Raw genomic sequence first — 16,152 nt, forward strand, 5'->3', positions numbered from 1 at the left:
GGGTGATACGGTTAGTATTAAAATATTTTTGCTACGAATGGTTTTTTTAATACCTTTTAAAGACAAATAAATGGTTTAAGTATTCATATTATTCAATTTAATTTTTTTACGAATGAAATTTATTTTATTTTCTGATTGTTGGCAACAGTGCTTATTGCTATGGCAACAGCATTATACAAAAACAAAAACCCGGCAAAGGAATTACAATGTTCTTTCTCAGTTGTAATAGCTTTTTAATTCTGTTCTTCAATGCACCATGAAACGAAGCTCACGTATGTAAATTTAAAGAAATAAGCATGAATAAAAATGTCGATTTCGATCTAGATGATCCTCTGGGAGATTTGCTAAGTGATAATAGTAATGATAGTTTCTTCAATGATGACAAGTATAAACCTGGCGAAAAGAGCAATCCAGTCCAAGCTGCAAGTCTTAGCAAGAAAAAAAGTAACCTTTTCGGCTTAGAGCCAGAACCACCAAAAGAGAGCCCGGAAGCAATAAGAAAAACAAATAAAAATTTATCGAGCGGTGATTGGCTGGGCCTAACCGATTCCAAAACACCGCCCCCAGAAGAAACTGAAACTAAATCAAATGTAGAAAAAAATAAGAGTGCAACGGGTAAGATAATTAATAAAGATGTTGGATTTGGAACTAAAATTCAAGCTACTCTACCGCCAGCTAGGTCCAGTTTTCCGGACAGTTTGAATTTTTTGGACGACTTAGGTTTATCTGATACTGAAACAAATGAAAACAAAACTACTGAAAAGGCTGCAAAAAAAACTTCTGTGTTCGATGAGGTATTAGGGAAATCGAAAAGACCAGAGACACCGATTTCAACAACCGCAGTGGTGCCTACAAAAGAAAAAAATGTCTCATCATCAATTGGTTATTCTCCAAGTGCAGCCAGTTTTCCTAGCAAAGAAAGCGATTCCAAATCGAGACTTAAAACGCCTGATAAAAAACTTCCGGAACCAAAGCAGAAGCCTGTAAAGATTGATTCCGGAAAAGATTTGATAAAATCCCAAAAGAAAGAGGCGGTTAATGCTCCGACAAAGAGACATAGAGGTAACGCGGATTGGTTGGGCATTTTTCCTGATGATGACAATGATGTTATAGATCTGTTTAAAGATAAAAAAGAACAACCACAAAATACATCAAAAGATTGGCTGAAGAAACCAGAGACAAATGAGAAAGAAAAAAATAAAGCGATAGACAATAAAATACAAAACCAGGAATTTAAAAATGAAGAAAATAAACAAGACCAACATGTTTATATGGCTAATGAACAAGTGAATAAAACTAATGAAGTATTGGGAATTTTTTCAAATAAACCAATTCTTGTAGAATCTGAGATTTTTAATCTGCCGTCTAGCTTGAATTTGATCGGTGGAAGTGATATAGGGCAACAGAGTGCTGCCGCCTGTTTACAACAACAAGAATCTCAGTTGATGGTCGCGTTGCAGTTGAAAGCACAAGAAGAAAGATTGGCCGCATTGCGAGGTAAATATTTTTAACAATAGAATCATTATATTCTATTCGACAAAGACCTTTCCAGATCTCCTGCTATCCTCACTCCTCAGATTGTGTATATCTAATGAACTATCACAGAGTGTCACTCTTTATATGGAGCGGAAGGAGGAGGGTACCATAAACACTAGTTTATTATGTCTTTACACTAAATACTTACTCACGTAATCTGGTGCTACAGACCATCCAGGTTTATTGCCAACTGCATAACCAACCTCCATGAATCTCTATTCTGAGCTCTCTCTCTCTCCAGTCAATCACACTCAGACTCTCTGCGTTCCTCTTCATGTTATCTGCTTATCTTCTCCAGGAGTGGCCCAAGGGTCGAGAGCCCACTGGGGTTCATTCATAAATTTTATGGAGAGCTCTGTCACAACGTGACCGGCCTATCTGAATCTCTACATCTTCAAGATATTAACTATAATGGGTTTAAATTGTTCACACAGCTCAGCATTCGTACGGATCTACCTTTGGTTTTCTGTAACTTGTCCAAATATTCAATGGTGTTTCGAATATTAGGATAGCTTTCTCTTGTTTCTCCGTTAGTCTCCAGGTTTTACACTCATACAGAGCTACTGGTATCACGTTGATAATATAAATAATATCAATATTTTTTCTAGAAATGGTAACGATAGATTATTTGTGAATAAGACCTCATTATTTGCAGAATGTGAAAACATTTATGTAGAATTTACAATATTACATAATATCGTGGGTATTCTGCGAATAAGCATTAAATCAAAAATACTAGTTTTGAGATAATCGAGTTTGAAAGTTTGGACGGTCTTAGCTTTTTTTATATATATAAAAGGCAAATTCCTTTCTGCGATATTGCTTTGAGTATGACTGAGTGCAGTTTCGCACGCAGAATTTTGTGAATGTAGCCTGAGAATGAGAGAAGCAAATGCACTAAGTCCCTTTAGTGCCTTTTCTCTGAATAGATGTATGTCTTTTTGACTTATAACATAAATTATCTTCGCCAGTTTTATAGATATGACTGCGTGTGTTTTTGTAGACTATAGAGCGTACTCTTAATAAGATTACCTCATCATTAAGTCAAAACAGCAAAATTTTGACTTAGTGCTTTTTCGCAGAATACCCACGAATCCAACTTTGAAGTTGATTTATTCAACAGTCTCTATCATGTAGGTCATTTCTCAGATCCTATCTATAGCCGGTGTGTAATACCAAATAAGTCATGAAATTGCAAATTTTTTTGATTGTCGGTTCACTAAGTCAATAAAATTCTACACGTTTTTGTATCATCAATATTAATTATTGGAAAAATAACATATTAATATGTAATTAGGTATGACTGTTATTCTTTGATGTAACGACAATCATTGTTTCTTATAGAGCGTCAGGAGGAAACGCAGAGAGTGCAGAGAGAAGTGGTGACGGCACAACGGCAGCAGGTGGACGGCTTATTGAGAGGACAAGCTGACCACCGAGCTCAGCTGCAGACCGTCATCCAGCAGCATCAACAGAGAATCAACAGTCACATTCAAGTAACTGATCATATTATTGCATAAGCCGTTTTTCTTACCAAGAAGGTAATAATTGGACGTCTTTCTGCAAACAAGATCCAACCCACACGTGTGACATTCTGATAAAATTCAATATTTGAGAGAAGATTGATTTCAAATATATGAATATTTAATTTAAACATCTGACAGCAATCTTTTTGAAATTTCATTGATTTCACATTCGTTTTTATTATTAGTGTGTATTATACTTATTTATGAATTGTAATATAATATTATTATTTGCCTTCAGTGCCGCAAGCATGAATGTCCACTTTTCCTGTTGTTTTCGGATACCTATCGTTTAACTCCCTCCATTAGATTCTCTTCATCTTTGGTTTTCAGTCATGTTTCTATTGAAGAAATATTATCCTATACACGTCTCTACAGACATATTCTTTTATTTTTGCTTTCAGTCTCTATTGATGCCAACACCCATATTGATTGAGAGAGATTTGAAGCCCCCGACTGAGAAAGCAACAGATGGTAAAGATGATGAGAGAAAGGACGAGGAAAGATTTGCACTGGACGTTGAATCAAGAGTCAAACTGACAACTAGGGAACAGTTGGAGCAGATGATTGACAGTCTTCGTGAGAATCACAGCAAAGAAATCGACTTGATGGAGACTTCGTACAGGTACATCGCAATGTGTGATTTAAACTTTCTTTCGTCATCTTATTTATCTATCATATTTTTTTATCAATGATAATTATTGGTGTCTTCAATCAATCTGGTGTCATTTGACTAGTGATAATTCTTCATAATTATTCGACAACATATTGGATTTAGGGATTAATGTCTCTTATAAAATTCTGACAAATATCAAAAGTCTTTCGTCTCTCCTGTAATTCCTGACGTTCAATGTATAAAGATTCTTTTATAGCACCCTAAATATTTGTGTTCCGAGCAGCCAATCAAAAATCTATCCTCTTTAAAAATCACCAGAATCAAATTCGAGTCGTTTTTTAGTTATTTCCAGTTGCCAATCAGGCGGAATAGGTTAATTAAATCTAAAGGATATGATTGTCTTCTAAAATAATGGACAAATGGTCACCATAACGATAAGGGAAGTACAGTTTTCTTTTTATTTTTGCCTGGAGAGTTATCAAAACATACAAATCACTGTGATATTCAATCACGCACATTGATATTGAATTATATATTTTTTCGAACAGCCCCTGTGAATGGCTTAAAGCATAAAGCTCTCCAATTATTCTTAAATGTGGATCTCTTTTATTTATATGTAAATACCCACACCCATTTGAAATATAAATTGTATAGTTATATATTTTAGGTACATCGTAATGTATGGTCTGTCTATTGCCATACATTGTAAAGCGGAGATAAGTGTCCTACGTTTCTGATTTGTGCGATTCAAATTCACATAGTATTTTTTCATGTTGTTTGAATTTGCAGTGAACTAGTGGTGATAGATCTACATCTAAAGTTGTGGGTTTTGATTATTCAAGAAACCTTCATGGTAGGCGGTCAAGATCCACAGCAAACTGTAGTGTTAATAATGACGATGATGTTTTTGGATCTAGAGATGAGTTAGCATAAACCCTCATAAAAAATCTGTTATAAGAGGTGGTGAGACTGTGAAGATCCATATTGATTTATCAATTTCTTCAAATCTTTTAGAAGACAGTTGCAAATTGTAGACGAGTCACTGCAGCACGTAGAGGATCGGCTGAAAACAGAAAATGACAAAATGTCCAACTACTTTGCACAGAGAATCGAGAAGTTGGAGGAGGAAAACCTGAAGGCGGCTTCTCAGAGTGACGAGAGGATGGCGAGTATCCTCGCCAAGCAAGCCGCACATCAGGAAGTGATGGAGAAAAAGCATCGCAGTGACGTGGCTATTCTGCAGGAACAGCATCGTCTGGTCATTCAGAATATCAGGTTACGTCAACTTTTTAGTTGTCTACTTCTCATTTCATGATTTTAATCTAATATGAATGATATTAACGCAATACTTTATTGTGTGACTATGGTTTAATCAAAATAATTATTATCATCCTCAATTATTAAGGTTGTATTACGATGCGGATGGTATTCAGGGGACTTGAATCTTTATTTTATAATATCTATGTAAAAATTTTAAAAATTATGTTTCAAATTTCAAATTAGGCAGCGCTCGAAATGGAAAAGTTTACGAACCGGAGCGCTCGACAATTTTCTGAAGATATTTACGTAGTTATCAAATTGTATGTGTATTTTATAAAAATGAGTGTGTTAGATTTTCTATTATATAACCTATCTAGCTCGGGCGGTCAAAATATTTCGTCAGGAGACGGAGCGATAACTTTAACGATTTCACAAGCCGGAACGGCGCTCCGGTGCGCTCCAGTCCATTTCGAGCCCTGAAATTAGGTAGGTAAGTAATAATAGACATTACACATTTATTATTTCAAAATATAGATAACATTAAGATAAATAATTACAAGATAAAAAGAACTTTTTATATACAACGTTTTTAAATTTTCTGTTGAATCATATAAACTTGACTTGACTAGCTTAAAGGATCAAAAAAAATTGTACTTGATAGAAATATTGAATAATGAAATGTTATTTCATATTGATTTCCATAGTAACGCACGTATATATTATTTAATAATTTAGTTGCTAGGACCCCCTAACAACCAATAATGATTTCGAAATAACTTTTCATACAAAACAGAATTAACTCAAAATGAATTTAAAAAATGCATTGGCGTATATTCTGATATATTCTAAAAGTTTCAAATGTCTAGCTAGTAGGGAAGTTAGTTAAAAATCGATTGCAAGATTTGTACCGGACAAAGAACCACCGGAAAAATAAGAATACGAGCTAAGAAAAACGTTGTAAAAAATAGAATAAGCTATGTAAACAAAAGATATGAAAATATTATTAAAAATCACTGAGCATTGAGAATATACTACAAAGTGAATTTGACACATCATATTATTATCAAATAATATCTACCTAAATGCCCTCACGTAAGTGGAATATATTTATATCCGGAGCAATTCGGACGAGCACGCTCTCGTTGTCACCACTAGCAGGTTTGGTGAAAAAACAATAGCTTCTGATTTTTTAGATTGTGACAGCATCTCTGAGGTAATGGAAGATTTTGCAACAGACAAAGGGGAGCGGATATGTTCGCGGAAGGAGGCCAACACCCACAGCCGGTTGTCATGATTGATATTTGAATACTGCTCAAATAGAATCCAGCCAAGGGTCAGGTCGATATAAAACAGCAATGTCCATACTCAAATTTCCTCATTCATTTCACATAATAATTAAGATATAGTGTTTTCAAAAATGACAACGCTAGTGTGCGTTATATAAAAAAATTGATTTTAATTAATATGAAATGTGAATGTTTGTCAATATCGTAGAGAAACATTGTTGCTGGAACAGTCAACGATTAAAGATTCGACGGACTATTCCCAGAAGTTGACAATGATAATGCACGACATGGAGAGGAATAACGAAATCTGCTCGGGATTTTTGGAGAAGATGGAGAGTAAAACGAGCAGTGACATTATACAAAAGGAACAAGCTTTGAATCTTAAAGAGGATCAATTGCACCGTATGTATTCAATTAATTAAAAATCTGAAAACCCAGTTGTAAACTTTACTAATCAAACAAATCATTTTCATATTAATCACAATAATATCTTTTGTACGATAGTATATTATGGACTTATCTGGCTTATTATGAGGATTGCTAACTGTTTATTACTAGTTGAATTAATCTCGTACGTTGGATCTAAGCATACATATTAACCAACGAAACAACATTTAAATTCACCAAGCCACAGTATTCCGAAAATGGATTCGTCCACCGTGGGGGGCAATTCATTATGTTTAAAAAAGGCTAATTGGTTATTTATCTACCAAAGAGGTTCATGCAGGGTATTGAATGTCTCAGTAACAGTTCCTTCTCTGCAGATATGCTAGAAAGCTTGGAGCGACAAAGAACTGCTTTTGAAAGCGAATCTCATGATATGAAAGCGGCCTTGAAAGTACTCGAAGAAAGATTGAAACAGCAGACAGAGGTAGGAAAGATCCATGACATTTTTTCTAATTAATCTGCTCTGCTGAAAGTAATGTGGTAGGTACAGGTATTCATTAATTATGAACCATCTATGTGTGCGTGTTTCAGATAATTGAAGAAGATAAAATGAACCTCAAGAAGAAAGAGACAGCATTGGAAATAGAAAGAGAAGCTTTTCGAAAGGAATCTGAAACTATGCACGCTATTATGGAGAAGGAAAAAGAAATGTTTAATGTTGGTAACTTAAACAATAATTATCATTTAGTAAAGTGTAAATTAATTTACTAATGAATACCTGTCTTATTATATTTTAATGCTTCAGGACTTAGATTTTTAATATTTATGTCGATGTTTTGCAATTCACAAAAGCAATAATTGACTGCACCTACTGATTATAATTATTATATTATATTGAAATTAATATGCTATACAGCAAAAAAATAGTAAATAATAATTATTAATCTATGTGAATCGACATGTTTGATTATAGAAAAATCTTCAGAATACTGAATCTTCCAGAATAGAGACGGAAAAAACTGTCGCTGAAAAATTAAAACAGTTAGAAAGTGATAAATTGGAAATAGCAAAGGATAAATTGGTAATAGAAAACCTCAAATCGCAGTCCCATGTACGTATTCGAAAACTATGTAAAAATTTTAATTAACATCTATTTACTTTTGACTTATTTATTAACGTTGTTTTTGAATAATTTTCATTGTAGGCTCTCAAGCTAAGCTTGGAGAATGAATTAGAAGAAGTGAAGGAAAGTAAAAAGAAAATATTGTTAGACCACCAAAAGTTTCAACAAAATGAAATGAAAATATTATCAAGGCGAGTCATTGCTTTCAAACTTTTTATTTTGTAGTTATTATGGTAGCACTGAGTTTTACTTGACCATTATGATGATATTTGTTTTGTTTACTAACTGTTGATGCTTGGTGTAAAACTACTGATGATTTACTGCCTTATTGTCATCACAATCAGCCACTAACAATCCGTTGTTGGACGAAGGCTTTACCATATCTTCTCGGTTCTGTACTTTTGCAGCCACGCACTTCTGCGGTTTTTTTTATTTCAATTGCCCTACGGCAGTTTTGCTTTACCATTAAACGAATGATGTTGTTATATTTTTTAGAATTATTACAATGTTGAAATATTGTTTTATCACGGTTTAGAAGTCAAGAATTGGAGTTGTTGACACGATCTGCTCTAGCAAAGAACGCAAACGCCGAGCGAAGAATATCTGAAGCCAATTACGCTCAGCAGCGATACCAAGAGAGACTGAAAAGAATGCAGGAGCAAGCCATCACCCTGAATTCCAGAGAACAGCAGATTGCCAGAGACAAAGTTGTACTATCACGAGAGCGCCTCATGCTTTACAATCAAAGAAAAGAAACCGAATGGTCGCACTGCAGTTTGTGCAACGCGGATAAAAATAAATTTACTGACACAAAAGAATATATTCATCAAACAAATGGAAAATATAATGGGGAAATGCTAGAAATGGCTGTGTCCAGAGATAACATGTTAAATGCCACCAATAATAATATTGGAATTGTTGGTCACGAGAGACATGTTCAGTTTGATGACGAATTTGCGCAACAGCACGCTACTGACGGAGCAGAAATGAGTTTTGATGGTGTATTATTGGAGCAAGATGTCAGTGGAAATGATTCGGAAGGATTTCATCGGTTGGTGGACGACAACGATGACAATTTGCTCCCGCTTTATCAAGTACGTATTGATGTTAGATTTTAGTAGATAAAAATGATAATAGTTTGACAAAGCCCCAGACCAATTAATAGCTCTCGAACTAGAAGGAAAATAATTTTTTTAATTACACCGAGGCTTTGACTGCAATCCGATGCCATATTGCCTATTCTCCTCTGAGTGAGAATCCGTTGATCATGTCTTCTCTCAGAGTGCTATGACTTTATGAGGTTTCACCTGATGCCGATTCCGCAATGTTTTTAGTTTAGTTTAATAAAATTGGTGTCTATAGCAAAATTAATATTCACATTGAAAAATGGTGATAATAAAATCTCGTTAACAACTGCCATCTCGGCGGTCGTTATTATATAATATGATGAATATAATACGCAATGATAAAATGATTCTAAATAAGTGATTCGGTGTATTTTGATCCCTATCTATGTATAATAATTGGTGCAGTTTGCCCTTTCACAGGCAGTTATAAGCTAAATTTGTATTATAATGTGAATGCTTTAGTTCGGGAACAAGTCGAACATGATTCATAATCAAAATGGTCAATGTATGTAGTAATTAATTGAACAATTAATACTAGTCATAACAAATTCAAATTTCTGGGGTTTTTTTGGCATTATCTGTACATTTAATAATTGATGGAATTGACTGAATCTAAAATTGTATTGAAATGCTTGCAGTTTTTGACAGATACATGTGATAATCGTTTGCTACAAATAAATCTGCAATGTGAAATTACGTGCAGCTCATTATTTAAGGCTATACCTCAGTTGAGGCATGGTCTAAAAAGATTGTGGCCAGGCGATGCGCGGATTGTGCAAATGACGCGTGCCGAACGAAATATAATTTGTCGTATAAATCCAACATGCGTCCATTTAATGTTTTGTTTATTGTTCTATTAGTAACAATAATAATATATTCATTGACATCTTTTCTTTTTCAAGTAAATGGTAACGTTTTTTAGTCATCTTTACACGATTTAAGAATTAATACCCCCGTCGCCATCACGAAACAAATTGACGTGTTCACAGCTCGACGTCCGCTCTCCGATTGCCAGCGAGTCCAAAATTTCGACGCACCAATAGTTGAAAATTATTTGCCGTTTCACTGAAGTACCGTCTTAATCATTAGCATAAGTAGTATTTTTCTATTTCATTTTATGTATTTACACTCTTTTCAAAAGAGAAGGTTTTATTCACTCTCTTTGAAATATACTCATGTTTAGTTCGTTTATATTATGAGAAGTAGGTTTAGAAAGACTTTCTTAATAATTTTATTGCAAACAGAATTAATTTATGAGGCTATTAATTATTGAAAACTATTTGAAAATACTACAAAATAATATAAGGTGTAGAATATTATCAAAGATGTTGAAAAAACTTTCTTCAATAGAGATAGAGACTAATGTATGAAATAGAAGCATACTAAAGGACCACTGGTCCACTGATTAGGTTAGCTGCAAGTGAAGTTCGCATTCTAGGTTCACTTGTAGAAAACTTCACGCTACTGATGACATTCATTTGCCAATTTGCAGGGCATATAAAAAGACTATCTGTCAAGATGAGTAGATAAGCATCACTTTGGTATTATTTTGTAGTTGAAAAATCAAGTAAAATTTGTGAAAAACCATTTACTTATAACTGCACTCGTGTATGTGAGCTGCCATTGTGTATGTGAGAAGTTCGAAAAGCAACTGACCGATCTTAATATTTGTGGAGTTTACCAACTTAACTATGCTTCATATGCTTGTACAATAATTTCAAAAGTCCATATTCTTTAATGAACTGATTTTTTTGATTATACATAAATATGACACCGATCGGGTCCAATGGTTTTAAATCGCTCCATCTTTAGTTTCAGGAAATTGTCGATCCAAAACTGATGCTGATGAAGTTCGACGTCCACCATTCAACAAAACTCAGTTGACATACTCGCACTTAGATTGAATGTAAAAAATACAGGACTATCGGCGGCGAAGGGGATCTGTTAGCGTAGTTTATTGGCCCACAAGACCATTGGTGTAAAAGCTATTGTTACTGCCTTAGTACTAGGGTACTGGAGACTGATTTTTAATAAATCATTTTATTTCAATGTATTTATCCAAGTGCTTTAGTGTTTTACATTTTTCCTCTCCATCCTTCCACATCTTTTCGTCATTCGAAGGATTCGTCATCGTATTAAACCTCGATACATTATTTGTGTACTCGTAAAGTTGAATGGTGATTTAAAATTTGTATTTACGATTGAAAATAAAAACACACTTTTATACAAAATATAATATATTTAATTTTTCATCTAATTTATTAAGAAAAATCAATTTACAAAGAGGGTTAGACAGTATATTATAATATAAAAAACAATATAAATACGGCCATGTTTATACATTTTTAAAATAATATTTAGTAGGTTAATAATTAATAATTGAGTGTGGTAGGGAAAAATAATCATAAAGTAGGTAGGTACATACACATAAAAATTATTAATTTCATTCGAATTCAATTTTCATACGAATAGTAACTAGAATTTTTATAGTAAAAATTTTAAAATATACAAATAATATTTATATACTATTAGGGATAATATAAATAAGAACATAATAATTATTATAACTATTTAAGTATTTATTTTTTTAAATAATATTTCATTCATTCAACAAGAATTGACACCATTTATTGTAAATGTATACCGAACCGATTTGTAATATTATTTATTGTACCTTTGTTATTATTGAAATGATAAAAGCTAAGGTGCTCGCGCTACACTAAATAATTGTGATGCGATGACATCATCGTAAAGATCAATGAGCATGTCGATAATCCTGTATCTAGACAAAATATCTATAGGTGGTCGAATAGATAATGAATAATATACGGCAATATGACAATTTTTCGAATATTCCTCCTATTCGACAACTCAATCGAGGGCATTCAAGGGACAATCGACAGGTTGCATGACAACTCGTCTTGCGTTGGTTTGAAAATCAATGTGAAGAAAACCAACGTTTTATAGACAGCACCTGTCCCGATCCAAATTTCTCTCCGATTAGCGAGGGGCAAAGCATCGAGAGCGTCGACAGCTTCAAATACCTGGGTGTACACATCACGGGAAATGGCATTTTGCAGAGAGAGCTCTCTATCCGAATGGGAATGGCTGGAGCAATATTCAACTCAATGCGGAGTGTCAGGGACTCACGATTGTACTCAGTAAAAACCAAATACCACCTATTCAACGCTTGCATACTGACGGTGCTGCTTTACCGTAGTGAATCATGGCACCTTATGAAGGTTCAGAGCAACCGTATATTGAGCTTCGAAAACAGATGTTTGCGACAGATACTGGGTGTGCAGTGGTGGTATGACTTTAGCAGCAACGAGGAGATAAGAGAATGCACCAAGCAGCCTCTCATCACGATGAGAGTGAAGAGGCGACGTTGAACCTGGCTCGGCCACGTGCTGCGGATGCCAGAAGAGAATTTCAACCTGGCTTGCCTGTTCTTCAAGCCAACCGGATTCCGGCGTCCTGGAAGGAACGAAGGGATGCGAACTATCTATAGAGTGTATACGGCGAAGCTATGGGATGCTGGTTTGACATGGAACGATCCAAGAAGACTGGCAAGCGATTGGGATTCTTGGAGGCGCCTCGTGGTGTCCATGCTCCAACTAAGGGGCGGATATGGCCGAAGAAGATAATAATATGACAATTTTACCTAGCTGGGAATCGAACCCACGTTTTATCAATTTAGGCACCTTAGCCAACGGTATGAAAACGATTTTTTTAAACTCTATTTTGGCAATTATGAAAAAAAATTGACCCCAATTAATTTATTTGAAAATATATATTGGGTAGGTATACTTTATTCCTTGGTACGGTATTTATTAATAATTATTGGGAATTTTGGAACGTTAAAATACCTGCGTGAACAGAAGAGTATGTAAACATTTTCCAAAAAGCAGTCTTCTCTCTTACTCGCTGCAATCGAACTCTCTTAAAAAGATATTTACACAAACACTATCTAATTGTGTTTTCAATAAAATAATATATTGTTAGAAAGAACATACATAGATGTTTTTATAATATTATTACAAATATCATTCTCTATCGCAATCATTACGAATTGCTAAATAACCCTGCAGGTCAAATCTATCACAATTACTTTTAAAACCATATTTTATTTTTGATAAGGGAAACAAGCAGAAAGTTAGTCGGATGGAAATAGTTTGAAATTAACATAAAATAATAATAATTACGGCAAACTTCCATGAATGGCGGCGCCCAGAACGGACTATAAATGTATTTTTTTAATTGAATATTTTTTAATGAGATTTGATCAAAATAATTAAAAATTTCTGGGAATGCTACTATTTATGTACTTCATAAAAAATAATAAAAAATTGGGTGCTAAAAGAAGAAGGAAATTTTAAATAAATTTGATTTCTATTAAAAATAAAATAGCTTAGACTTCATTCCACATTACAAACATTATTTAAACAGCTATACGTGCGTTCAACTATCAAACGAGTGTATTAATAATCTATTATAAAATTTTCAGACCCCTACATTATGTTAAAATATTACGTATCTAATCATATTATACAATATTATATTATATTAAACATAGACTTATGTTTGCAGAGTTTCATTATTAGTGTTTCAAAATTTATAAAAGTGTAAACAAGGCAATTTAATTATTCCTATACATCACAGAGATCATGCATCATATTGCAAAAGCATCATTAGATTGCAGAAATCTTATCAAATATTATTAATATATATAAATTTTTTCCTATTTTTTTTTCAAATGACAATCTTAAAACATTATAATTGAATAGAGTTGAAAAGATCAGAGAATATTGTGTAAAAATATATTACAAAATTTGAATAGACTTTTTTTTAATACAATTTAGAAGGTTGATAGACAGACATCTTCACAGTCTATGATTTAAAAATGATAATAGACAACGGAGAACCAAATTTTCATGTTTTTAAAATATAAAGTCAATTTTTTACGACAGTTACCTGATTGCAAAACATCATATTGCACACAGAAAATTATTATTTTAAATTGAATTAATATGAGCATCAAAAATATGTTTAAAGCGTTGCACATTGGACGGCACAGATATATTCAATGACAAAATCATACAAAAAATGTTTTTGCATTGAATCTAATTATCGAGAGATTCAGAAATTAAACAGAATAATAATTATTCTATCAGTTAAACATTTACCAAGAATAGACAATAAATATATAATTTTAGTACATAGTTAATCAATAAATATAATAATGCATTAAATTTGACAGCCTTAAAAAGAGGTGGCAATTCTTGGAACTACACAATATACATTCTGAAAGATTGGATACAAAGTTTCACAAAATACCATCAATTAAAATTTAAACATAAATACTCTTTTTAATAAATTCAGCTTGACCCCGCTTCGCCGAGTAGAGAGGAATTAGTGTGTTAGTAGTTAGTTAAATGAGACCTATGCCTGACTTGTTTCAAAGGTTATGTAATTCATACATGCGCAGGGTTCCAATATATTGCCAGTTTGAAAGTAAATGACATTCAGGTAAGTCATCATATTTTCTGTGGCACTCCGATGCTAGAGCGCCACAAGAGTGAAGTAAGTAATTAATGTATAAACATTTATGATACAATCAAGTATCGTAAATACTGATAAAAAATTTCCACCAATTGTTGCCGGATATTCCTTATAATTTGGAAACATTATTTTAAATATCGTTTAAGGAAATGAAAAATTTATTGCCATTTTTCTAAATAATTAATTCTTCATTCTCATTCAAACGATCGACATTAGAGAAGATCCACGTTATTCTAAAGAAAAAAAAATCCTAAGAATACGATAAATATGGTATGGTATATTTATATTTGGTGGTGCTATGAGGCGGACTTGTGTTTGACTTCGAGTAGCTGCGGGTAGTTTTCTACAATGGACAAGAGGATGCCGTCGATGTAGCATCTCAGTTGGCCGTTCACCTCTTGTTGCTCCTTCAACGCCTTCTGTATCTGCTCGGAGAAAACAAATTAATATGAGTATGTATTCAATGAACTAGAATGAACGGATACATTCCATTATCCACAGAAAAATAGAAGTCAGCTGAGATGCAGCATACTAACTACAAACAACTTAGTATGTACTACCGCTTGACACTGACCACGTAAAAGTATTTCAATAGATTCAATATTGAACCATAAAAGATGAAATTTACTACTTCAATTAAGACTTTTTAGAGTAATGCACTAATTTGCCAATTCTACCCCATAGATTGATTGTTTTTATGTAAAATTTAAGAGTAGCGCAATGTGTCATGTTGGGATGTGGAAAGAACATAAAATATACCAATAGCTAACGAAGCAGACAATAGTATGTGATGTTACTGATTTTTGAAATTGAAATTTGTAAAACGGATAATACGTATGTAACCGCTGAATAAATGTAGTCGTATAGTGATACGCATTGGACACTAAATGACTGCCCTAAAACTCACTGGAGTGAAGAACTGATTGAGTTTGGCAGAATTAAGTGGCTATGAAAAGCCAGAGACTCAAAGGAATGGAAAAAGCTCTAGCTGATGATAATGATGACAAACATCTTCAATATTTTCAAAAAAAGTAATACAAATGGTATTCTTGTCAGCTTGGATAATTCACTGCTACATATTTCATTTAGTAGAAATTAACTATTTGATTGATCCAACGGTCATTAGGTCTACCTTTCAGATGTATTCTACCTATTAAGCAATAAGCAATTTGTCCTGCACATTTCCATTATCTACAATGTAAGTTTCTTTTATAGTTTTTTGATACCTATCAGTTATTTTAGTTACAAATTAACAAGGAATAAAAATAGCAAACTTGGCACTAAAAATATTCAACGCTGTAGAATTACGTCTCTACCTATGCCATTTCAAAAGGTGTGTAAATAAAAATTATTTTCTGAACAAAGGTTATTTGGGTTTTACATCCGTCAGTCTAAGTTGGGCCACCCTGTGCAATCATTAATTCATCAATATTTTTTTATGGTACACTATCACTATCGTACTGAGCTAAAATTATTAGTGATGTCACATTGATATGGAAACAACGGTGATATATTGACAGCTTACATACAATATAGGTGACATCACAAAAGTGACACAAGCTTAATATTTAAAAATACAAGACAAACATAATAATGTTAGAACTATCATTGTTAAAATATGAATTTCCTGTTGTTAGTAGGCAGCAAATCATTGTTATTGAAAAATACCCCAACACCATATATTAGATCATGTTACATATTATATCACAACGAAACATTGTTTTTAGAATTG

General features: G+C 33.3%; 2 protein-coding genes across 13 annotated transcripts in view; one reads left to right on the forward strand and one right to left on the reverse strand.

Annotated features, from left to right (window-relative positions):
- Positions 1 to 296: 296 nt before the first annotated feature.
- On the forward strand, positions 297 to 8,849 carry twy (fas-binding factor 1 twitchy). Its single transcript, XM_085959426.1, has 11 exons — positions 297 to 1,062; positions 1,342 to 1,497; positions 2,881 to 3,032; positions 3,464 to 3,684; positions 4,690 to 4,950; positions 6,430 to 6,623; positions 6,986 to 7,092; positions 7,200 to 7,325; positions 7,582 to 7,719; positions 7,813 to 7,922; positions 8,267 to 8,849. Exons 1-11 carry the CDS (start codon positions 297 to 299, stop codon positions 8,847 to 8,849), a joined length of 2,814 nt encoding a protein of 937 aa, XP_085815552.1.
- Positions 8,850 to 14,291: 5,442 nt separating this feature from the next.
- nuf (rab11 family-interacting protein nuf) overlaps positions 14,292 to 16,152 on the reverse strand; it is a 245,548-nt gene continuing 243,687 nt past the window's right edge. For all 12 annotated transcript variants that reach the window (XM_085960041.1, XM_085960039.1, XM_085960040.1 and 9 more), the window contains one exon: positions 14,292 to 14,845. In XM_085960041.1, the coding sequence (XP_085816167.1) occupies positions 14,717 to 14,845 (129 nt within the window). In that variant the 3' untranslated portion in view covers positions 14,292 to 14,716. The remainder of the gene's footprint in view (positions 14,846 to 16,152) is intronic.

This window comes from Rhyacophila brunnea, unplaced genomic scaffold (assembly GCF_057557595.1).
Source record: "Rhyacophila brunnea isolate RB1 unplaced genomic scaffold, BYU_Rbru_1.0 scaffold_9, whole genome shotgun sequence".
Taxonomy (NCBI): Eukaryota; Metazoa; Arthropoda; class Insecta; order Trichoptera; family Rhyacophilidae; genus Rhyacophila; species Rhyacophila brunnea.

Coding starts and splice junctions, on each gene's coding strand:
- twy (XM_085959426.1), top strand. CDS start 297: ATGAATAAAAATGTCGATTTCGATCTAGATGATCCTCTGGGAGATTTG. Junction 3,685..4,689: donor TTGATGGAGACTTCGTACAG/GTACATCGCAAT, acceptor CAAATCTTTTAG/AAGACAGTTGCAAATTGTAG. Junction 7,093..7,199: donor GATTGAAACAGCAGACAGAG/GTAGGAAAGATC, acceptor TGCGTGTTTCAG/ATAATTGAAGAAGATAAAAT.